This window comes from Pleurodeles waltl, chromosome 4_1 (genome assembly GCF_031143425.1).
Source record: "Pleurodeles waltl isolate 20211129_DDA chromosome 4_1, aPleWal1.hap1.20221129, whole genome shotgun sequence".
NCBI lineage: Eukaryota > Metazoa > Chordata > Amphibia > Caudata > Salamandridae > Pleurodeles > Pleurodeles waltl.
In genome coordinates, this window is record NC_090442.1 from 113628969 (window position 1) to 113654944 (window position 25976).

At 44.3% G+C, this 25976-nt stretch overlaps 1 protein-coding gene across 2 annotated transcripts in view; it reads left to right on the forward strand.

Moving 5' to 3' along the window:
* The window catches only part of LOC138287441 (C-type lectin galactose-binding isoform-like), a 115990-nt gene that overhangs the window by 58023 nt on the left and 31991 nt on the right, over positions 1–25976 (forward strand). For both annotated transcript variants that reach the window (XM_069227865.1, XM_069227864.1), the window contains exon 3: positions 651–808. In XM_069227865.1, coding sequence (XP_069083966.1) covers positions 651–808 — 158 coding nt within the window. The remainder of the gene's footprint in view (positions 1–650; positions 809–25976) is intronic.

Below are 25976 nucleotides of genomic sequence, written 5' to 3' on the forward strand. Positions count from 1 at the left end.
CTACTTATGTGGGTGGCACAACCAGTGCTGCAAGCCCACTAGTAGCATTTGATTTACAGGCCCTGGCACCTCTAGTGCTCTTTACTAGGGACTTACTAGTAAATCAAATATGCCAATCATGGATAAACCAATTACATACAATTTATACAGAGAGCATACGCACTTTAGCACTGGTTAGCAGTGGTCAAGTGCTCAGAGTTCAAAAGCCAACAGCAACAGGTCAGACAAAATAGGAGGCAGGTAGCAAAAAGATTGGGGATGACCCTGCATAAGCAAAAAAAGTCCAACAGGCTAATTTCAAAGTTTGCTGTTTGTGGAGAGAGAAGTAATTTTCTAAACAAATACAAAAGTACTTGCTGACCAAATGGGCCATTTTTTAATGCCATCAGGAAGACTTGCAAGATTGCAAACCATTGCATTGGTTTTAACATATTTCACTAAATGTGAATTGTTTATATTATGAAGTGTGGATGAGGGCTGAATATGTGTTTTAAGTGGATAGGGTGCAACAAAATGTGGATGTAATTAAGAGACTTGGGTGGGTATTTCATATTTTCCTATTATTGGATGAGTACATTCAATGAATAATGTTGTTCTATAATGTAAGACCCTCCTGTAAGATCTCTGCTTTATTTTTTTTAATTTACTAGGTAACTGTCAGAACGTGTCTAAGCTGACACTAATTTCAGGAATAAATGCAAAAGAAACCTGTCTCTGTGCTCGAGGCGCTTGTGATCATGGATGGGTGCAGTATAAGAATGCTTGTTACAAGCGATTTGATAATATAGTGTCTTGGCCAGAAGCAGAGGTAAGAGTGCCTTGCATGCTCTAATAAATGCAAACCTTCTTTACTAAGGTTTTACATGCGTTCTTGCATGACACAAAACACACCATGAATGTACTAACCGTTTTAAAGGCTTGCAGACGCAGTGCTAAATTATGTTTACTAAATGTACAAGCTTTAGCAGAAATGGGCTATTATAATCTATTGAGGATGATATTCTGTGCTGATCACATCTCCATGTCATTTACATAATGCCATGAAATTATTACATTGCTATACTTATGTTTAATTAATAATTATGGCATCTTATCAATGTTCCATCTGTATGCCACATAGGCATATTAGTGATGGCCACCACTGCCATTATTATGATAGGATTTATGTGACCAATTCATTATGTCCTGTATATAGGAGTAATTTTGATTAAGGATGAATAAAACATTCCGTTCAGCTTGTGGAATTTTGATGACTCATTGATCCTTTTGTAAAACAAAGTTACAGCCGAATTCCACCAATTGGTGAGTGGCGGACTTTTTTTCTCATGTGCGGGTCCAAGATGAAAAGCTGGGGAGCGCAAGGGAGATTCTGCATCCCCTAGCAGGAGTTCTGATCGCTAGTAGGATACCTGGCAAGATTTTTCTAACGTAGCAAAATGTACATGCGCAGCAGCAAAATCAAGTCAAGTAGTTGTACTCTCTGGTTCATTGTGTGGTGCCGTCCGCCTATAGATTTTTCAGTGCAGTACCTGCTTTCAGCACAAAATCACAGCATGAGCAACGAAACATGCCTCTTTCCACCTGTTAGCAGAATTAGTTGAATTCTGCGAGTTATACCCACTCCTAATTTTTATACACGTTTTCAAGCTACTCTTCAGACCACTCGTCATTATGACAATAGCATCTTCAGTAAACAAGGACTGGCAATGACAAGAGCCAATATTAAGATCAGGAGCAGCCCGTCATTAAGGGCTGTGGGGCCACACCCCTCACCTTGTGGCGGACATGAAGAGTATCTGTAAGGATGAGCTAAGGTCAGCCTGATAGATACCCTTCATGTTCAGGTCAGGAAGCCAGGCGTTAGACATGCTCTAAATGCACAGGCACCTGGTTGCCTCAGCGGAATTTTTCATGGTTGAAGATCTCACAACTCTGTGGGTGTGACCTTTTCAGCCTGACAAAGTTCTGGAAGTACCTTCCCTCATGACAAGGGGGAGTGTTACTTTTAGCCTTGCACCTGGGCATTTTAGTATTAAGCCTTGAAGTGCCCAAGGCCGAGCATCTATCATTAACACCTTGTCACAATGTGAGGAGTGGTCAACAAGTCTCACTGACCATATCTCACTCTGTGACGAATTAGGGACTGCTGACTTCTTGGCTGAGTTAAGGAAAGTCAACAAGAGGTGACAGCAGTACCAGTCCTGCAGCAGCCTTGAGGCCGAGATCTCTGTTGCATCCGGTAAGATATTTTTATTTTAATGTTTAGTGTGTGCATGCATATATGTATGTATGAATGTATGCGCATTTTTGAGTGTGTGCTGTGAATGGGTGTGTGTTTGTGTGTGTATGTGTGCTTGTGAATGGAGGGTGTATGTTTGCACACCTGTGAAAGCGTGTGGGTGTGAGTCAGTGTGCATGTAGATGGGTGCATGTATGCCCCCCTTCCAGCGGCCACCACTTTATAAGAATACATGCAACCTGTAACTCATCCTTGCACACATACCTTCATTCATTCTGTCACTGACTCATGCTTGAATTCACCAATTTACTCATGTGCAATAAAGCATACATACACAAAAACTCCCTAAAGCACATGGAAGATAAATTAAAATTATGGAAGTAGAAAAAAGATAACAAAGAGGTCACTGGCCATCTTTTCAGTGACCAAGAACTTAGAGAAAATCGTCACTAGATGCCTTGCTAAATACTTCAACGACCAACAATGCCTCAGCACCACTCAGTCTGGTTTCAGATCCACCACGGTACAGACTCTACCCTCATTGCCACCATGGATGACATTCACATGATTCCGGACATAGGTGAAATAGTGGCACTCATTCTCTCTGGACCTGTCCACAGCATTGGACACAGTCTCCCACCCCATCCTTACCCAATGCATGCATAGTATCGGAATCCAAGGACATGCACTCTGAAAGACCTGCTCCTTCCTGACATACAGTCACCCTGGCACAGTAAACCTTGGATGCCTGTGACCATATTTGCAGAGTTCAGAAAATATTCTCACTGAGCCTCTTTAACACATACATGATCCCTCTAGCTGACATCATCTTCTCCCACAACATCAATGTCCTCTGCTATCCCAATGACACTCAACGCATTATGTCCAGCATGGACAAGATGCAGAGTACCCAGTCTGAAATCGGCTACTGGATAAAGATTCAACTGTCTGGAGCTGAAAACTGATGACCAAAATCATGAACTTTGGGAAGATCAATACACAGTGGGACTCCGCCTGCTGGTCAAACCCCCAACATTTGTGCGAAAAGCCTTAAAATCATCATTGACAGCAACCCCGATATGACTGCCTAAGACAACTTGGTCACCACCTCAAGGTTCCATGTCCTAAAGATGCTAAGTTTTAAATTGCTTCCAATCAGCACCTGGAAAACTTTCACACACACCCTGGTCACAACCAAGTTGGTCTTCAGGAACACTCTCTGTGTGGGGATCAACAAAAACCTCCCTTGAAGGATGAAGACTTTTCAGAACTCAGAAGCCATAATCACTCTCATCTTCCCACACCACACTAACATTACACAACACCTGAATCAGCTCCACTAGTTTCCCGATAGTCAACTGAGCACAATTCAAACTCCACACTCTCTCTTTCAAGGCACTACATACCTCAACAATCGCTTCTGCTTTGACAAATCTTCCTGACACCTCCACTCAACCAGACTCTTACTTGCACACATCCCACACATACCAAAAATCAGATTCCAAGGTTGAGCCTTCTCCTACATTGTTTTTAAAGAAAGGAACAACCTGCTGCTACACAGAAGACGCTCCTCCTCAGGCCTTGAATTCTGTAAGAAAAATGAAGGCCTGCGTTTTCAAGTAGCCCCACTAGGCTTTAGACTGGGCTACATTCACACCTGCTCAGTGTCAGAATACCCTCCCAGGTGACAGTGTACTCCACAAATTTATATAACATAACATAACATAGCATAACATAACTTAACATTCTAAATAATGCATCATTGCTTCAAAGTACCAACAGTGCTACCACATTTAGAAGCATTGGCTAGTCCTTTTGGAGCATTAGACAAATATACACTATGCAACAAAATAGAATTCCAAGGTAGCCGCTGTAAGTAATCGGGTTACTGTTTCGAGGGAGTGAAACCCTACTCATGCAACTACCACATTCCTTGTTGGGGTGAAGCCACAAGCAAACCCCAAATTTGGTACTCCTGTTAGATTCGCACAAAAGCAATCAGGCTTAACTTAGAAGCAATGTATGAAGTATCTATGCAGCACTTCAAGACAAGTGCTACACCAACTTAGAAAAATGTAATAAATAATTTAAGATCAAAACAACAACAATCAAATCAGTAGAACCAGAGATATGCAATTTGAAAGATTCACATGAAAATAGCATCAAAAAGCACAAAGCGCCAACTGTGGTCATCTGTTCACTCTGGACTGGAACAAAGTAACAAGTTCAGGTCGACTGGGATGGTGTGCAGGCCACATACTTGACCAAATTAGACCTGCTTAACAAAGTGTGTTAAATCCTGATAGTGGACTGTTGTGAGATCCCACTTTGAGAATTAATTGCGCAGCAGCGGTTCTGAGGAGCTGTGGGTTCGATGAAGAGTCCAGTGTCGATGAGGCATCATGCAGCAACAGGTCTGGGAAGCTCCAGGACTCCAATGCAAAGACCTATGTCAAGGATGCGCTACATTGCAGTGTTTTTGAAGAGCTGCAGAGGTCCAGTTCAGCAATGCAGGTCTGCAAGGCAATGGGTCATGCTACGTTAGTAATGCTGTGACCAGGGTTGGGCTTGCAGAGCAACTTCAGGCCAAACTCCAAGGGTCCAGGACTGAGGTGGCACAACTTGGGGGGAAAGACATACCGCAGGCAGACTCCAGCCACAGGTTGTAAGGTGGGTGAAGCCTTTTCTGTCCCTGAGGCTCAAACAAGGAGGCCAGCCAACTAGTCCTTGGAGTCACTACAGTGGTCCTGGTTGTCAAGATGCCAATCTAGCCCTTTCTACTTGGGCAGGAGGGCAACACGGCAGTGGAATAATAGGGCACCACAGTAGCAGTCCTTTTTGCAGCACAGCAGTCCTTCTTCTGACAATTCTACAGGTCCAGACGTATACTGAAGAGTTTGGTCAGAGGGTAGAATTTGTATACTTGTTGCCAGATTTGAAGTACACAACGTTTCTATAGGTTTTCTCCATTAGATGTATTACAAATTCCCTTCCTCCTTGCCCTGTCCCCAGTTTATTTGTTGACACAAAATACAAGTGCCAAACGCTTTTTGAGTATGCTGGGCAGGACCTTTGTGATGTATAAGTGTGTTAGGCAACTGCTCCTCCCCCACATCCTAACAGAGATGGCCCATCCTGCCAACACCTATTGTCTCACATTCTGGGAGCAATACATCAGGACCAGCAGCCAGCTACACCATCTCATGTGGATAAAGGCTACAGGCACTAAGGCACTCATTATGACTTCGGCGGCCACAGGCGCCATAAGACCACCAGTGCTGGAGGTCTTCCGACCACCATATTACGAGTACTGAAGGATTTCCACCACAATTTGGGTGGAAATCCTCCAGTTGTTGTGCTGGCGGTCGGAGACGCAGGGGCAGTTCCACCACCAGCCCCGCCCCACCAAAAGGACTCCACCAGCCATATTGCGACCTGGCGGTGTCTTAATGGCGGGGCGCTGCCAGCGGTGGAAGTGCCTGTTCCTGTTGCCTGCCGGATGACCTCCTCGCCAGACAAGGTAAGTCGATGGTCTGACAGGGGAGGGGGGTGGAAAGGTGGGGGTGTTGTGTGTGCGTGTGTGAGTGGGTGTTGTCTGCATGCGTGAATGTAAGTGTGTATGTGTGTGTGTATAGGTATTTGAATGCGTGTATGATTGTTGTGAGTGCGTGTTTGAATGTTTGTGTGAATGCGTGTATGGATACTTGTGAGTGAATGTGTGTATGGATGAGTGTGAGTGAATGCATATATGGATGCGTGTGAGTGAATGTGTGTATGGATGCGTGTGAGTGAATGCATGTATGGATGCCTGTGAGTGAAAGCGTGTATGTAAGTGTTGGTGAATGAGTGTATGTTGTGTGCATGTGGGTGTGTGTGCGTGTATGTGGGGAATGGTGGTGAGGAGGGGGGTGTTGTACCGGAAGGGGGGGTGTGGGAGGGGGTGTTGTATTGGAAGGGGGGAGGAGGGTGCTGGTATGGAAGGGGGCATGGGGAGTACTGGGATTGCGGGCGGTTTTGGGGGAGTTGTCTGCTGGTAACAGGAAATAAATTTCCTGTCACCGGTAGCCTTTCTGCCAGGGTTTTGTGGCGGTGCTAATGCCGTGGAAAGCCTGGCAGAAAGCTGACTAGTGATACCGCCGGCGGTCTTCAGTGGCCCGCCGGGTTGGAGATTGGAGATGCTGATCTCCGGCCCGGCTGTCCAACCACCCTGGCGCTACAAGCGGGGATGTGGCGGTTGGCAGAGGCCAACCTGCCACACTCATAATGTAGCGGTTTGGTTTTCCCTGCTGGCCCTTCGGTGGTGAGACTGCCACAGTGGCCTTGCCGGTCTTCGGACCGCCAGGGTCAAAATGAGGGCCTAAATGTTTAGGACAAGAAAGTGGCAACTTTCTAGAAGTGGCATTTTCTGAATAGTAACTGAAAATCCAACTTTACCTTTCAAGATGGTTTTAAATTACAATTTTTTAGCACCCAATGGCCTTAGTACTGATCCTAATTGAAAGTTTTCAATTATTAAATGTAATACAGTAACACAAAGTTATCCTACAGGGGGGGCAGGCCCCACAGTAGTTAAAAACAAATAGTTTTTACTACCAGGACATGTGAATTTCAAATACATAAAACTACAGGTCTACTTTGACAGGTTGAATTGGCAGTTAAAAGATGCACGCATAGGCCACAGTGGCAGACCTGAGACATGCTGTAGTGCTACTTAAGTGGGTGGCACAATAAATGCTACCGGTTCCACTTGGAAGCATTTAATTACAGGCCCTTTTACTAAGGACTTACAAGTACATTTAATGTGCCAATTGTTTATAAACCAATTAGAGAGCACAAGCACTTTAGCACTTGTTAGCAGTGGCAATGTGCACAGAGTCCTAAGGCCAACAAAAACAAATTCAGCAAAAATAGGAGGAGTGAACCAAACATATTGCAGAAGACTACCCTAAGTCTGACAGGTCTAACAGCTGCTCACTACATATTTCACTATGCTTACATCTTCGAATGTTAAAGTATATTGTGAGCCTCTGCTGTACTAATCCATGGTGGCTAACTCAATACTTCTAAATATGTTGTCTATCCTGGAATGGTAAACTAATGGTATACTATGAGAATTTCATTCCAAGAAGGCTGCACAGCCTAGAAATTGTGGCCACATAGAATGCAACACACTGTAGATGTAATGAGGGGCAATAGTCAATGGGCCCACCCTGCAGGACTATCTGAGTAGCTACATAAAAGAGAAGGAGAGAAAGAAAGGAGACATATAAAAGAAACAAGCTATGACAAAACCATTAGTTTTTACCTTTGTGACCTAGTGGCTTTGCAAATGCAAGTACACAGTCTGGAGTGAGCAAAGTGCATTTTCCAGATGCCGTACAGTATCTAAAAAAAAGGGTACAATGATGCGATCACTGCCATTAATAGCATCAATGAGATGGCACGCTTATGTGTGATACCATATGTCTGCACCAGTGGAATGATGAGTAGACCATTTGCTTTGATTTTTTACTTACAGATCCAAGACGGAGGATGCCACCTGGATAGGTTAATAAAAAAATTAGGAATTTCGGGGCATAGTTATAAGACCCTAGTGCCACATTAGCATCATTTTTTTTGCGCTAATGTGGCACAACGAGGCCAAAATACTTGCGCCATATTTACAAAGTGGCGCAATGCATGCATTGAGCCACTTTGTAACCCTTTGCGCTACATTATGCCTGCGCCAGGCATCATGTATGCAAAAGGGGGCATTCCCCCTTTAGGGGGGCCGAAAAACTGGCACAAGGAAATTTCCATGAGTCAGTTTTTAAGTTTTAAGGCACTTTTTCTTTATTTTTATTTATAATGGGCCACTATGTACTCGGCAGGAGTAGCGCCAATATTTTGGCGCTACTCCTGCAGAGTACATCAATAACGTCAATAAAAAGGATGCTATTGCCCTCTACCCTGCGCCATGATGCACCGTATATTAGATACGGCTTACACATGGTGGAGGTAGGGGGACGTTAAGGGGCACAAGGAAAGTGGCACTGCACTGGGTGCAGCGCCATTTTCCTTAAATATGCTGCTTAATTTTTAATAGGTCTCCCCGTTAATATGTTAGTTGATCGACTGGTGGAAGAAAGAATGTCGAGCGTGATAATCATGTTAAAGGGTGTCCAAAAGGAGACATTTATTCATAACGTAGCAAAGAGGTCTTATTGGCAACATGGACTAATGTATCCACTCCAGACACCTGTGTTTGACTTCATGGTTATAGGTTCAGATCTTGTTGTGTCAACATAATCTTTCTTTTATTTGAGGTTGATAACATTAGTACACTTGAGCTGGGTAACAATAAGCATCTGGTTTTCAGCCCCAAGATAACCGTATGATTGAATGTGTGTATTATGAAAACACAAGGGAAATTCTGTTATGAATCCATGTTGGAAATCCACATTTCTGGGTAGTGACTTCAAATATTTAACCTTTTGATGGACACTATATTTTTGCTTGCTTTAGAGCTCTGTGCACTTTATCCCTTTTAGCAAAGTGCCTATTCTCCTCCTTTAAACAAGTCTATTTGGAACCTTGACTATAAGTCCATAATATATGGCACAAATTGTACCCATGGTCTGGAAGTTAAATGCATCTAGTTACCTGCTGCACCTATTGTGTCATCTGCTACAGTGGCATTGCAAACATCGCTTCTGAGCCTGACTGTAGCAGAGTAAAAACTGCAATTCAACCTGTCAAGGTGACAGCTTTCAATCTGACAGGTAAAAACTGTGTTTTAAATAATAATAGAACACCACTATATAGACTTTCATACCCACAAGGTAGGTTTCAAGGTATTTGAAAGTAGGACGTATAGACATTTAGGGTTAACATGTTCTTGCAGTGACTAGCACCTAAAATATATTTTTCACTTTTTTCACTGTGGAAGGACTAGCTGTCTTATGTAGAAAACCCGAGTTCAGAAACAAATTTTAATACTGTATCTCAAGAATTAGGCCAGCCACAAAAATAATTATACAACTATAGTTATAGTTATTGTTAGAAATGGGGTCTTTGGTTGGAAGTCAGTTTACCTCCTGTCCAAGCAAGGACCCTCACTCTAGTCAGGGTAAGTCACACACAATCCAAATTATCCTGTGCCCACCCTCTGGCAGCTTGGCACTGAGCAATCAGGCGGATTAACTTAGAAGGCAATGTGTAAGGTATTTGTGCAATAAATCATGCAATAACACAGTATAAACACCACAAAAATACACCACACAGGTTTAGAAAAATATAGAATATTTATCTGAGTAGATTAAGGTCCAAATGCTCATGTTTTGATAAATACAAGTTGAAATATCACTTTTGAAATTATCAATAAAGTGTTTAGTTCTTAAAAAGCAATAAGTGTCTCTTGCAAGCACAACGTACCTGGTTTGTGTCTAAATTATCTGCACAGGACTGCAGAGGAGGAGGTGCATGGAAAACAGGGAGGTGTGCGTCGGTTTCTCCGGGCTCACGCAGATGATGCATTGATGCTTTTTCATGCAACAAGGGCTTTGCGTCGACTTCCAGCACGCAGATTTGGATCCTCTTTGGGTTGCGGGGTATTTGGATGCCCCTGGGATGATGCAGAGAAATCCTGGGCGTGCAGGACGAAGTCACAGGAGCAGTGACAATCCGGTGGGCGATGTGGGGAAATTTCTGTTGCATGGCAGGCGCTGCGTCGATTCTTCTCGCAGGAAGTTGGGCTGCATCGTTCGGGATCGGCGATGCGTATATCCAGTGGGCCATACATTGAAGTGCCGGTCACAACGCTGGCGCTGCATCGATCTCCACTCGGGGAGCCAGGCTGAGTTGTTCCGGTTTGGCATGCAGTGATTTTCTCACCGCAGGGCAGGCTGTGCATCGATTCTGGCAGGCTGTGTGTCACTTTTTTGCCCTGAGACTTCAGGAAACAGGAGGCAAGCTCAATACAAGCCCTTGGAGAGCACTCCTCAGCAGAGCCAGAGGGCAGCAATGCAGCAGGGCAACAGCAAGGCAGCAGTCCTTTACAGCAAAGCAGTCAGGTGAGTCCTTTGGGCAGCAAGGCAGCTTCTCTTAGCAGGTTGCAGTTTCTGGTTCAGAGTTCCTTTCCCAGTCGGTATCTTGTCAAGAAGTGTCTGAGTTGGTAGGGTCAGAGACCTGGTTTAAATACCCAAATGTGCCTTTGAAGTGGGGGGACTTCAAAGAGTAGCTTAGAAGTGCACAAGGTCCCCTTTCAGTTCCATCCTGTCTGCCAGGGTCCCAATAGGGGGTTTGGCAGTCCATTGTGTGAGGGCAGGCCACTGTCCTTTGACATGTAAGTGTCAAGCCCTTCACCCTCCTAGCCTAGGAAGGCCCATTCAGTATGCAGATGTGTGCAGGTGTGACTGGGCATCCTGTGTTTGGGTTTGTCTAAGTGAAATGCACAAGGGAGCTGTTAACTAATCCAGCCAGATGTGGATAGTAAGGCATTTCTAAAATAATAATATTAAATTCAACTTCACCAGTCAGCAGGATTTTGTATTACTATTCTGGCCATACTAAATACGACCTTGTTACTCCTTTCAGATCAGAATCTACTGCTCAAACAGTATCTGAGGGTAGCCCTAATGTTGGCCTATTAAAGGAGCAGGCCTCACAGCAGTGTAACACGAATTTAGGAGTTTTACACTACCAGGACACATAAACTACACAGGACATGGCCTGCCTTTTCCCTACATAGCACCCTGGCCTATGGGTTACCTAGGGCTTACCTTAGGGGTGACTTATATGTAGAAAAAGGGGAGTTTAAGGCTTGGCAAGTACTTTTAAATGCCAAGACGAATTGGCAGTGAAACTGCACACACAAGCCTTGCAGAGACATGGTTAAGGGGCTACTTATGTGGGTGACACAATCAGTGGTGCAGGCCCACTGGTAGCATTTAATCTGGGCACATGTAGTGCACTTTTACTAGGGACTTATAAGTAAAATAAATAAGCCAATTGGGTATGAGCCAATGTCACCATGTTTTAAGGGAGAGAGTATATGCACTTTAGCACTGGTTAGTAGGGGTTAGCAGTGGTTAGCAGTGGTAAAGTGCGCAGAGTCTTAAAACCAGCAAAAACGGTGTCAAAAAGTGGAGGGAGGCAGGCAAAAAGTTTAGGGTGACCACCGTAAGGCTTTCAGGTTTAACAGTTATTAAAACCCCAATTCAATAGTCACATTTCTAATTACATTTCTAATTACCATAAGGAAAAATTAATTTTAGAAAATTACCTTTGCCATGCCCATTTCTGACCAATAAGCCCACTAAATAAGTTGCCATATCAGAAAAACATGGTGAATACTTGTAACATCACTGCCTGACCCCATTCTTCTGGAAAGGTGGTTCCCAAATAATGAACAAATAAAACTTGACTCTACAAAACGAAAGGACCAACTTACACAAAGCAAATTATCGGTTTGAAACACACATATTTCTGGAACAGAACCCCAAAAAATAAAGTCATAAAAAGAACATCTACAGCCCTCCCTCACCCTCTTGGATAAAACAAAGTGTTGAACTTCATCCACACAGATTTTGCAGCAGTCCCGTGTTGTGGCAGCCCAGTAGATACCAATCATGGTCACAACATCTGCAACTGAGCCTCTGACTCCCAGACTACACTGCATCTCCAGTGCCTTGTCACAGTGGCTGAACCCTCCCCACCCCTCTCAAAATGGGATTGAGGCACCCAGACTTGCACTCTGGGTTGACTGCTACCAGCTACCTTCAGGGACCTAGACAGCTCCCATCTTTATATTAAATATCTACAATTTACAAAGTCTACAACAGATTCATAACTGATGTCCAACAATATGAGGAGGGATCCTTTTCCATGGTATTGAACAGCATACCTGTGTACTCTTTCATGTCACGTCCTAATGCCAGCTCTCCAGGGAGTACTTGTACCTCAATAGCCTCACTGAACAGGCCTGTCATCTGACCATCTGACGCTGTTCCTGAAGGCCTGTGGAAGTACAAGGCTTGTCCAGTCACCTATCTCATGACACTCATATCGCATTGATTGTCCTGGGGACGTCACTGCACACCTAGGAGCACTCACTGATCACCAAAGTACTCCTGCCCAACCTGTAATTACTCTTAGAATGTTCCTACTTACGTATAATACATAAGGACATTCATAGTATTTATCTTGCGGAGTATTATAAGCTGTAAACACCCGCACATACTGCATATAGTGGCAACCACAGTGTGCAGGTACCTCATCTGCTTGGACTTCCCTTCATGCATGCAAGAGTCACACACCGAGGCAATCCTAGCGGTTTCCTGCCACAAACACTCATTTTCCTCAGGACTATGAGTGCCTGCGAGGGGATTCCTTTTTCATAGTTCAGCAACTACACACAAACCTAGTTCTGCACAAGAGTTCAACAATCAATGGGCCCTCCCATTGGCAGAGGAGACTTGATAACCCCAGCACCTATTGGGTCCTGCCTAAAATATCTATGGATACCCAGTATACTAGTGAAGGGTCATGTTGCCCATCACTCATCTGACTAATTCATGCAATTAAGGACTGTTTTATGAATTAAAACATGCATTTCTCAAAACGAAATGCACATTCTGGCTAACTTCTGATTTCAATGTTCCTTAAGGAGGGATAAAACTAGGCTTCAGCCCTACCCTCCCCCTTAAGGGAGGATGTAGGGAAGTCTATTTCACTATAGTACAGCAAACTACTACACTTTGCACTTGCATCATTGCTATATGAAACTGTTGAAATAAACATAATATTGACATATTTCTAACCTCGTAGGGTGATGGGAGCATGGGACATATCTGTTTTGGAAAAACATAGATGTCAGTAAAATCCTCCATGTGTGTTAGCAAAAATAACTTTTTGGGGAACCCATGTTATTTGAATATTGCCAAACTTCTCATATTGTCAGACAACCACAAATAACAGCATAGGAGAGAAAATTTACCTTGTTACTAATTTGTCTGGTCATTCAAAGAAACATCTAGGCCAGACTTCTACAAAAAGCAGCTTGTAAACTACTGGAAGCACTCCATCTACCTGTAGGCAGCTCTCCTTTGTGCACCCTAGTAAATTAGGTTAGAAGCTTGGTTCAATTAATCTATGTACACTAAAATTGAAAATGTGTATTTGAGACATGATTATGTGTATTTTAAGAATCCATAAGCTATTTGGAGAAAAATGTTTGAATTTGCAGAATATGTTTAAAGTTGATTCTTTACTGATAAAAATCAGATGCTGTTGTGTGATTACGACCTATTTTAGTAAATAAGTTCAAGGGGCATTGCTGCTATATCTATTTTGCATTACCCATCTAGAAGCATTTAACACTGACATAACATTTTTTTTCTTTACTGTTAGCAACCATGCCTGTTCTTCTGAGTTGATCACAGCTGATAATATAGCGTATGTTGCTCACTAATTGAACTTTTGCCTATATGTTTGACTGCGAGCGAGTGTGTCTCCATGCTAATGCTCGTGGTGGCCGTCGGCTCGTTACTCTTGTCTCGACTCGCGTTGCCGTGCTCCCACTACCGTCTGCCCATCACTGAGTTTCCTGCTCCTTTTCTCTCTCATGGCGGTTATCCGGTCAGGAAGCTTCTGTGACTCCAGACAGAGCAGAAGTACGTGTGTGGTTGCTCCTTCACACTGCTTAATTTGTAAATAAAAAGGTGCAGGTGCTCAAAGCCCTCCTCTTAAACACGCGTCTGCTGCAATTAAATGTGTGAACACGGAATACTGAGGCGGCGTAATCCTGAAGCCATCTCCGGCCTCTTCAATCCATACAAAGCTACTCCCTGCCCCTTCAGCTCATTCTTGCAGCTTTCTACTTCCTCCCTTTGTGACGCTTTTTCGTTTTTCACTTCCTCCGTCTTTCCCATATGTGTCTTTTGCTCGCAGCAAATGCTTGAGGCAGAAGAATAATAAGCCCCGGCCCTCAAAAATAAGTGCCGGTGCTCAGCACCGGAAACAACAAGCACAAATTAAGCACTGCTGCTTCATATCCTGCCCCCACGACAAATTCCCAGAGAGCCTCTCGCATGATTTCTCACCTCTCATGTGTATGTAATAAATAGCTGCTCACCTCGCCTTACTGAGGCTAGTTTTAGTAACATAATCGGCGAATAAACAATCGATGTACCAAGGATGGACTGTTGCTCGCTGCTCCACTGTCAGGCTGGTATGCGGAGGATGAGACTCTGCATCTGTATGTAGACATACTCACACTTCGTTAGTTTGAGATTGATTTAATCTGAACTGTAATTCCTCCAAGCAGAATGAAAGCTGTAACAGCATCTGATGAGATGCTACAACCCTAAAATATTTTTTTTAGACAGGAGACCCAGTGCTATTAAAGCAAGGTGTGGGCCACTGTTTCGGGGTGGGCCGGAGCAACGCCTGGCCGCAAATCCTGCTCGACACGACGGGCGATGCTTCTCACGCAATGCGTGTGTTGTGTGATCTGTGGGGGCTTCAGGGATCTGTCCGCACCGAAGGTGAGGAGTCTGGACATATGGACAACAAGTGGACAAGCATTAAGATGCTGGCGTGCGTTCACGTATCTTTTTAAATGATCGGTGTGCCTTTTGTCTGTCACAGGTTTAAATCTTTTAAATTGGTGTGTCCTAACTGGCTGAGCAGCCGACGTTGGCCCTGGGGGAACCAGGATCGAGTCCCGGCGTTTGCTCAATATCCTGTGATTGTGGTCACATCACTTAACAGACCGGTACCTTAAAAAAGAAACCTGTCCTTCTGTGATGCATCTGGTGCTGAGTTAAAGCGCCATGATGCATTTGGGCCAAGAATGTGATATATAAAACTGAAAAAAAGGGCCAACTCAGCCATTCACCTTTCCCGTGTCAGTGTTATTAATAGTATTGCGTCCATTTTCTTGCGATAATGGCATTACTCCTAGTCCTACTCCCTCGCCTTCCTTTAAACCAATGAGGCTTCCTGCCTCCCACTAGACCCTCCCCTTCCCTTTTAAACCCCCCCCCACCCCTACCCCCTCCTGTACAAAAACCAGGCCCAAGCAGCAACTCAGACAGTCCGTACCGGGAGGGCGGGAGGGAACGGAAAGGAAGGCGAGGGAGTAGGACTAGGAGTAATGCCATTATCGCAAGAAAATGGACGCATTACCTCCCGTCCCTCCCTTGCCTTCCTTTAAACCAATGAGACATAGCAAGAAGCACACAGGAGACGGACACTGAGTTGCAAGAAGTTCAATATCATGCACAAAGACCACCAAAACCCCACCCCTAAGACTTCATAGAGGATAAGACCCGGTGAACCAATACCGACTCCAAACTACCCAAGTCCGACCGGCCAGAATGGCGAACGAACGCCAAAGGCGAGGCCCAAGTGGCGGCCCTGCAAATTACCACCACTGAAATCCCCTGAGACTCTGCCACCCAAGCCGCCATACCCCTGGTAGAACGACCCCAAACCCCTTGATGAGGAACAACCCCTATCAAGGAAAAAAACAAACAGAATCAATGATCTCACCCCCCGACTCAAGGAAGCCGTGGAAGGCATCTCCGCTACGGGCCGGCCCAAAATTTACAAAAAGCGAATCACCCTTACGGAAAGGAGCCACCACCCTCAGGCACTCCAACAAAGCCCTGCGTACATCCAACAAATGCAAACGAACCACCTCCACCAAAGCGGGATTCGGACAAAAGGAAGGAAGGATGACCTCCTGGCAAGCATGAAAAGAAGAATTGACTTTCGGGATAAAAGAAGGTACCGGAACCAGAACCACCCGATCCGGAAAAACTTCCCAAAAAGGAAAGGAACAGGCCAAGACCCCCAATACAACTAAACGGCGAGCCGAAGCAATGGCCACCAAAAAGAACGTCCTTAAGGAAAGAAGACGTAAACACAGTCCCTCAGAGGTTCAAAAGGTTAATCAGTTAAAACCTCCAATACCAAAGAAAGATCCCCTGAAGGAAAAGAACGTACAGGGCGAGGAAACAAATGAAGAAGCCCCTGAAAAAATCCCGGCAACAAACGACCCTTAACCGGAAGGCTGCGCCACGGACCTCAAAACACCTGAATAGCCGCCCACTGTACCAGCAGACACACCCCAGACAACCACAACTGTGCACCGTCCTGCAAGACCTGCATCACATCAAAGAGAGACGTGCCGGTAGGATCCAATACATGCCTCAAGCATCAAGAAGAAAAAAACCTTCCACAGCCTACCCCAAGGAAGTAAAGTGGAACGCCGCCTGGAACCCAGTAAAGTAGAACTTAAAGCCACAGGCACCCCCAGACCCGTCAAACCTCGGCGGGCCATTCCCAGGCCGTCAAGTGTAACCTCCCCTAAGACCTCAACGAGAGGCCGGGAAACTCCAGGGGAGACGGACACAGAGGAAGAGGCCACATCCGACCGGATGCCCTCAGCCGCAGCAATGGGAACCAATTCGCCCTAGGCCAATGGGGAGCAATCCGGACAACCCTGGCCCCCAGAAGCCGCACCCCTAACAGCAAAGGCCTGAGTAGCTGAAACGGCGGGAACGCATACAAAAAGGCCCCTCGGCCAAGGACACGACATCCCGTCCACCTCCCAGGCTTGGGGACACCGAAAACCGGGAGCCGAAGTGACCGAGCTACGCGTTTTTCTCGGACGCGAACACATCCAGCACTGGAAGACCCCAGAGCCGAACCAGATGAAGAAACAGCGAACTCAGGATGGAGAAAAGTTGAGAGGAAGTAACACAATGCCCTAACGTATGCAGCCCTGAGAGCAGAAACCCACTCCTGAGCCCACACAAAAATCTTCCAGGCCAGACCGAACAAAGCCCTAGACCAGGTCCCCCCTTGAAGTATGACATAAGCCCTGGCCACTACGTTGCCCGAACAAGCACCGCAGAACCACCAAATGACCTCGCAGCCGCAATCATAGAAAAGCACGGAGGGCCGTCTGTACCACAACCATCCACACCATGGACCGGAGCACCACAAACTTCTTCACTGACACTGCCACCAAGCCAAGAAGAGTCCGAAACTGAGACCCCAGAAAACTCAGATCCTGGGATAGGACTAAACCGATAGCCCCCCGTTGATTAAAAAAACCGTGGTACTGCCGGACACCAGAACTTGGGCAACCTGCTTCCGAAATAGGGCCAGCGAGGTAGAATGGAGCAAATGTCGTCCAGACATGGATGAGTAAACACCCCTTCTGAATGTAGCAAAGCCACCAGGGGGGCCAGTACCGTCGAAAAAATCTGAGGAGAAGTCTTGCGGCCGAACGGCAGAACACAAAACGGACAGTGCACCCGATCCACAGCAAACCTCAGGAACTTTTGAGAGGATCTTGCCACAGGCACGTGTAGGTAAGCATCCTGCAGATCCAGTGACACCAGAAAGTCCACACGTCTGATCAATGGAAAAATAGTCTGAATGGACAGCATGCGGAAATGCACTGTCCCGATCCAGGTATTCACCTCCTTTAGATTGAGCACAGGCCGAAATCCCCCTGAAACTTTCAGTACAAGAAACAAGACCGAATAAGTGCCCTGACCCCGTTCGTCTAGCGGAACGCGGGAAATGGCCCCTTTGACCAGTAAGTCTCGCACTCCGTTCAACAATGCACCTCTCCGTGACCCCCCTGAAGGCAGAGGTGTGGGACGTACCCCTGAATCTGGAGGAACCACAACAAATTCTATGACATAACCATCGGTCACAATGTCTATTACCCAATGATCGTCTACACTGTCCTCCCAAGCTGACAGAAAGTGACACAGTCTTCCCCCAACCAGCCCTCTGCCAGGCCCACAGTGATTGTCAGGACCCCGACTTGAAACCACCCCGGGTCGCAGGAGCAGACTCCTTAGGCGAAAAACGCGACAGAAAACGTTGTTTCCCGAATGAAAAGGATTTAGCATCCCTAGTAGGAGAAGATCTGGAACGATACTTCCACCCTTTACCCGAAGAAGAACCCCCTTTATAAGGTAAGGCATGCTTCCTCTCCTTAAATGCCTTGGAAAGCATGGACGGCAAATGCCCACCAAATAGGTTACGGCCTTCAAACGGCAGTCTCAACAAGGCCGCCTTCTCCCCTGAATCAGCCTTCCAGGAACGCAACCAGAGGGACCTACGAGCCCCAATCAAAGCCCCAGAAGCCAGAGCCGAAGTACGGACCACATCTGAAGACACATCTGCCAACAACCAGGCCGCTGCCCCATACCAGCCAGGAGCTCCGAACACTCCGCCCCATCCTGAACAGCCACTGCCAGGTCATCCAAGTCCTGCACCAACGACTGGGCCGCATAAGCAGAAGAAATACCTGCCCTCAGAGCCAGAGTCTCAGCCGCAAAAGCCCTCTTAAGCCCTGAGTCCACCCTACGGGCCCTGGCATCAGCAGGCACACAATCCTCCGGATTGACAGCTGTTTTGCCAATCAGAGGAGCCAAACGTGAAACCAGGAGGACCGAGGGAGGCCTTACTTCCTTACCCTAAAGTAAAGAACGTATCTGAATGAACCGTGGAATCTGAGCCATATCCACATCCCCACTCCCAAAACACCATATCCTTCACAGGTCCCCGAAAAGGCATGGAAAATTCAGACAGCGTCTGATATCGTGGAAATAAGTGAGAGCCAGCGTTGGCGGGACTAAACACAGGAAACCCCAAATTGTCCCGTACATGTGCCATCACAACCCACATCACCTTCCAGGAGCCAAAATCACCCCCCAGAGGACGTAGATGGAGCATCCCCTCCCACACTCTCAGAGGAGGACTTCCCTGCAATTGCAGGAGAATGGGTAGCCCTAGCCCCACTAGGCCAGGCCATCCCCGCATGAAGAGCTCTGGAAACAGCCTCCTGCACCTCCTCCCTGGACATGATGGTCGCAGCACCACCACCCTGAATCTGGGGGCTCCCAGGAGTGGAAATGCCATCAGCACCTCCCTCCTCTGAGGAGGAAGAAGAAATAATCCTCATAAGACATTTTAAGGGTGTAGGCGGGAGTCGTACCACTGTACACAGGTAACCTGCCGCACCAAAGGTACTTGACCTCGCCACTGAGCTCTAGCACCTGGATTCCGGCCATCAACTGAATCTGTAGGCACGATCTCATCCACAGATAAAATATACAGGGCCCAGGAACCATATCCCAGAACCAATACAAATAAAGGATAAAACAAGAATATCAGTCAAAATGCGGGCAGAACGCCCGTCTTACCCGCACAGAAACCCAAAAACACTCTTCGGCATCCCTCCGCGGCTCCGCGGCGAAGAAAAAACGGAACTGAACGCCCCAGCCACCAAGAGCCGGCTGACCCCGTCAGCCGCCTCCCAGGACGCGTCTTACGAGCAGCCCCGCCTGCTCAGAAAAGACGCGCCCGGCCGAAGCACACCTCGCGGAGCTCCGCTTCCCGAGGAGTGCATCCAACGATGACCTCCAGGCCCCGCCGTGAAGGTAAGTGAAAAGGGAAAGTCTAGCGTGGGCTAGACAAAAAGAACAGGAGGGGGTAGGGGTGGGGGGGATTTTTAAAAGGGAAGGGGAGGGTCTAGTGGGAGGCAGGAAGCCTCATTGGTTTAAAGGAAGGCGAGGGAGGGACGGGAGGTAATGCCTCTTACATACACATCGACATAGCTGCCAGACAGTGGTACCAAGCACTTTTTTAAAATACTTTTTTTTTTTTTTAATGTTTTGCCCCCCTTCGGTCTAGAGATGTTGCAAGGTGTATTGTTTGTGAACCTCTCACACTAGTAGCTTCCTGTGATGGCAGATCAGAGCCCTTGGATCTTGAATGTCACTTTCTTCTCTAGGCGTTTAGTTTTAAATGATTAGATTGTGTTGCCACATTCTTGCCTTCGGGTGCATCAGCAGTAATCCACCCCCTGCTGCAGTCTTGCAGCCAGGGTGTGGCTCTGGATATACAGTTTCCCAGCAGTTTACCAGGTGTGCCTGACTGCTGCCAGGACGTCAGGCATTCCAACATGAGTCACCGTCTCCGTTTGCAACATTAGCTGTTTCCATTACTTGCAAAACCAGAATGTGTCAAATTCGAAATCCATCTATGGCTGTAGTGCCAATAGGACTTTCTCTCCTTTACGTTTCTAGTTGTCAGGGCCTGTGACTATATCCTCTCTTATTACCGTGAAACTTCATGAAAATATTCCCATGAAAGAATTACTAAAAACGTGTTATCACTGAACAAAGTGGTGAGAAGAGTACAACTGCATCCCATGCAGGTGGGTAGATTGTGGACTTTGCAGATGGTTAATCTAGTGAATTTGGTTGCATAAAGGCAAGGGATATTGTGCTGAATGTTCAAACTTTAAAACTAATTTATTTGAGTTTTATTTGTGGATTTTAAGCAGCGTTCACTTAATGGCTCCTCAAGCAAGAAGGGGACAGTTTCAAATTAGTCATTTCTTTGAGTACTTTGAAGTTCCACCTTCCACTGCTTGCGCTTTCGGAGGTATTTTTTTAGGTTGAGCATAGCAGCGTGCAAGCGCTGCTTTTCCTAATGTGTAGTTATCTATGTGGGCTTTTAACTACGCCCACCTCACGCCCATCACGTTCACTCGTTCAAAAATCGTTTGTTATCATTGGCAAATGCTTTACGTTTGTCCCTTCTTGGGGCGGTTTGGTTACCGCCTTGCAGTGGGGTAGCGTGGGTTGTCAGCACCCGGGGCAAGGCAAGTAATTTGTGCCCCCTAACCCGTGGATTTTAGCACTCGCGAGTGCGAGCGCGCCCCCCCCCCAGATGTTGCGCCCGGTGCGGCCGCCCCCCCTGTGCCCCCCACGCTACGCCACTGCCGCCTTGGCTATCGCCCCTGTTACATGGCTAATTGCACTTTTGCCTATATGTTTGACTGTGAGTGAACTTACTTTTCCTTTTGTGTGTCTTCTTTACACTCATGTTCATGGCAGCCGTCGGCTCGCTTATGTGAAACTGTGTTCCTTTTCATTTTTAATGTACATGCAAGAAAAGTCCAGTTAGGAGTTTGCAACGCCAATAGCTCTACCTTGAGCAAATGCGAGACCCATTGCATTGCAAATGCTTGTTCTGTGGTTACTGTTACATCTAGAATAATATTGATAGCTTAGGAGGATCTGCATTGAGGACACATACCTTCTATTACAAAAAAGCTTGGAGACCCCTTGAAAAACGTCTCTGAGCAGTGTTAGAATGTTGTGCACATCAGTCTGATTAAAGATATAACACAACGTACTGACCTTTCCGCAGTTTATTGAAACTTTCATGGACTTTACTGGTCTGAATCTGCTGAAGCCTGTACACAACGTATGTGCAAAGGTTTTGCTGCTCAAACTTTGTGTTGTGGAATTTTCAATACTTTCAGAGTTTTAGAACCTTTGCAAAGGCTGCAAAATGTACATCTGAGGACAACATCATGCAAAGAAAGGTGTGTTTAAAACATCTCTCAAAACCCCACTTTTGGAGATTCTATCAAAAAACTTTGCAACCTTCGCAAACTGCAACGTTTTTAAATATTGTGGTCAAGATTTAAACGTGTTCCATTTTTGACCCACGTTTGTTTGCGCAGGTAAATGCTCTTATTCAATAATAAAGGATGTAGTACAGTAGCATACGAGCATCATGTTTAGTCAGTATTTTGTGCTATTTATTTTACATTTTGTTGACCTTTAATTTGCTCATTATTTTTTTGTGTAGAAGCTTGATATTGTGATATATACAAAACTTTGTTTTTATTTTGTTTTCTGCTTGTGATGAATGAACGACCAATGACTTATGGTTTTGATTCACATTTTCAGTTGAGTTGCTTCTCTTCTAGAGAGCAAGTTTGATTTCCATAGATGGGAGGAGAGAGTACTTTTCGACAATCTAGGAAATCTAATACCTGTCCCCTACTGCCTCTCATAAAGGTAATGAGCAAAAGTTAGAGTCTTATGGCCAGTCACAAGGCTTATTTGCCCAAGCAATGCAAAATATAAATATAAGGCTAGTGATTTAAGGTTGGTGACCCACATTTAGATCCCTAAGGCTCATTCTATTGGCTGATGTGACCCAATAACAGTCTTACAATGGCTGTCATGAAAAATTATTTGTCCACAGTGTCAGTGTTAGTAACCCAAGATTAGTGACGCTCGAATTGTGGCTTAAGGACAATTAAGGGCAAGTACTTGAGATTGGAAACTGATTACCACTGTCCAAGTTTAGTCCTCACAAGGGACGCAAGGCCACAGGCATCCAACAAAGACAACTAGTCTTAAGCCCATAGTCCAGGCATGTCAGCAAATATGGTATCCCACATTTCAATGCCAGTGATACAACAGCCAGTCATCAGTGTACCAGTATGGTAAAAAAAACAGAGTACATTTTTTAAACTTTTTCCTTTCACAAAGATCTTAGGAACATACATACGTCAATTTAAAATATTTAGGACTAAAAGTTATAGTATGCACAGGTTCCCTGATAGTGTTCACATTTGTAAAAAAATAAAATCAGTTTCTGTGCTTTAAGACTATCTGTAATGTAGTGTAAATGTTTAATATACAAAAGGCAAGTCCCTTGAGCAATTACCCAGCTATGGTACTCATGGGGGAATGACCATTCCTCAAACAAATTCACACAATACAGTAACCATTTCAAAAGTCCATGATGCTGAGGCCTGGTCATCAATCCTAGGTTATTCAATAAAGAAACTCCAATCTCATCAGTATAGAAATTATATAGTTCAGCCTTCATTCTTAATTTCTTCTCCTTTAAAAACAAACAATAACAGCCCAGCCAACTCATTTGATCCCAATAAGGGACTTCATCAGTGCTGTAAATGAACATATAAAACAAATTTTACAATTAACCACTATTTCCCATTGTTACCCACATCCCCTCAGCAACATCAAAAAAACATTTGATTATATCACTCCATAGCACATCTATTACACGTTATAAAAAATATCAAGCTTCAATATACATCGGTAGAGGAACCTTTTTCATTCCAATTATTCTTACCATGAAATGACTACATAATGTTCAATACTTTATGAAAGTAAATATGCATTATTATAAAGGATAAATAACATAAAATGCTTATATCCCATAGCTCAATATTATAGTCAACTTCAAAATAATCCATAATCACCATCGATACACCAGTAGCTTTTCAGAGGTTGGAAAATCTCAAAACCTTTTTAACAAATCTCTGTATGTATTAACCACCTTGCCACCTTATTCTACACTCAACCTCCTATACTTTAGGAACGGTACTCACGTAATTCCAAAAGTATTCCCTTGTGGATAGCATCCTGGACCAATTTTCTGCCACTTTTAGAGTCCAGTAAACAGGATTGCCTAAAACATGTGGGCAAATATCAAGGACAAACTTTAGTAACCCCAGATCAATACAGACAATCTACAAATCCTATATTAATGTAATGTAATCTATATCTCCCATACTTTGTTCCATTCCTTAACAAGTCTCATTGGGGTACTTCCAATACATTCATCACATGTTCATAGGCGAGGTACTGTTACTTTAAAATTCCTGAGTCAACCGCTTTCACATTAAGCATGTAAGCATGCATCATACCATCTTAATCATAACAGGGAACAGAGCAGTCAATACAAAATTACCCATAAAACCCAAGACACTATAATAACAGTAATCATAAAGGGAACCGAGCGGCAATATACAACACCTATTGGCTACCGACCTACATAATAGTCTTTGGTAACACATACCCAGCTCTGCCCTATTGAAGTATATACACAAAAGAAATATTATTTTCAGGCATCTAGTTCTAAGGGTGGCAACTGAATTTAGCAGCTATAATAACTTCAATCATTTGCCTTGGTAAGTTTGGGTTGTCTTTCAGCCTGTTGCTCTCCCCGATAGTCCCAGTGTCTATTTTGAATTCTGCCAGCTTATGTAACTACGTAGTCCCCTAACTATGACATAACTATTAGAATGTTACTTTAAGTCCCATGTACAAATTTCCCACCATCTTGGAATTAAAAACAATAACCTTGCAAGTATTATACACTCATATATCCTGGATGTTACAATACTGTTCAATCAGAGAAATATATATCAGCTGCAATTTGATTATTAAATTCCACCCTCAAAAGTTTAAGGGAAGCATTAATTATATTATGATTCATAGACTTTGGTAATATAGGAGGCCATTTTGTCCTCCATGGACTTGTTCTACCCATTAGTAATGACATAAAGAATTAGACAACTAACCTGTATTTCAGATGCCAGGATACCTTATTTTGTAAGAATACAAGTAGCATTGAAATTATAATCACATTTAACTCAATATTTCATACCAGAAAATCAAATGAAAGGATCACATCTGTCCTCTTAACTTCTGTTACTAAGTCCTGTTATTTGCACACTCACTTATTGCACATCCACTTATACCAAAGACATATCACTTAATTATTACAAAACACTACAGTGCTAACTTATGATTAATAATAGCAACTTTACTGGCATCACCTGTGACTATTACAAACCATCTCTATTTCACAGGTTATTGTTAGTCGTATGGTTACTTCCAACAGCGAAGTAATCAATCATTTGCATCCATTCATAATCACCAATAGCATCTTCCACAGTACTTTAACCCATAACAAATTGCTACCTCCTTTTCCCATATCATAAGCTCCAGAGCATATTTAACTTACTAGGGATACCTCCTTACATATTGGAACAAATACTTCACAGTGAAATATCCTGCTTCTCAACTCACACTGGGCTATGTGCGCTGTCTCTATACCTCATAGGAAATGATGTAATATACTTTCAGTAATAAAACCATGATCCAAGGCTCATAGCCTGCTAATCCTTCTAGCCGTCGTTTGACATAGGTAGTAGGTAGTCCCCTGGGTTCCCCACCCCGTGGTCCCATTAATAATCTTTGCAGTCTATGAAATAGACTCTCTCTATTTTCCGGATGCCACTCCATGATATGTTGCGCTATTGGATATCATACATCACCATTCTTTATTGTCCTGTTGTGTTCCTGTATACTGGTGTTAAGAGTACTTACAGTATCCCCAACACAGATTTTCGGACTTTTACATATAATAAAATAAACAACAAATGTACTGTTACAGTTGATGAATGCATCACTATAGCACTGTTTAACATAACTGTAACTAAACAGTTTCAAACCATGTTTCCCAAATTTACACGTGTTACAATCTAAGCATACATAAAATACTTTAGTACAATTCCCTCAAGACCTTGTACCCCCAACAAGAGTGACCAATGTATATTCTGTGTATTTCATTGTGTTCAATATTAAATGTCCTAAGTAGCGCTATCCTCTCTTGTTCAATACATTTCCATTTTCGCTTGAGTATTGTTCCTCTATCAACTCTACAAATTCTATTTTTTGTTTGATCTAATAGGGTTGCGTTGTAACCTCTAGCACTTAATCGCTTTCTTAAATTAGATATAACAATGTCAAAACTTTCATCCTTCAATGCATTTGCAGAAAATCCTAACCATTTCCCCATTTGGAATGCTCTTGATGACAGAGCAAAGATGCAAACTATCCACCCTCAAATATTATTGGTGCCCATTGGTTTTCTGTACAATTTACCATGAACTTTTTCACCCACAACATAAAGTCCCACATCCAAAAATGTCATGTTATTTTCATTATGGCACATTGTGGATTGTACATTGAAATTGTTGTGATTCAGGTACTCAAAATATTCCTTTAATTGGGCTTCTGTTACTGTCCAAATAATA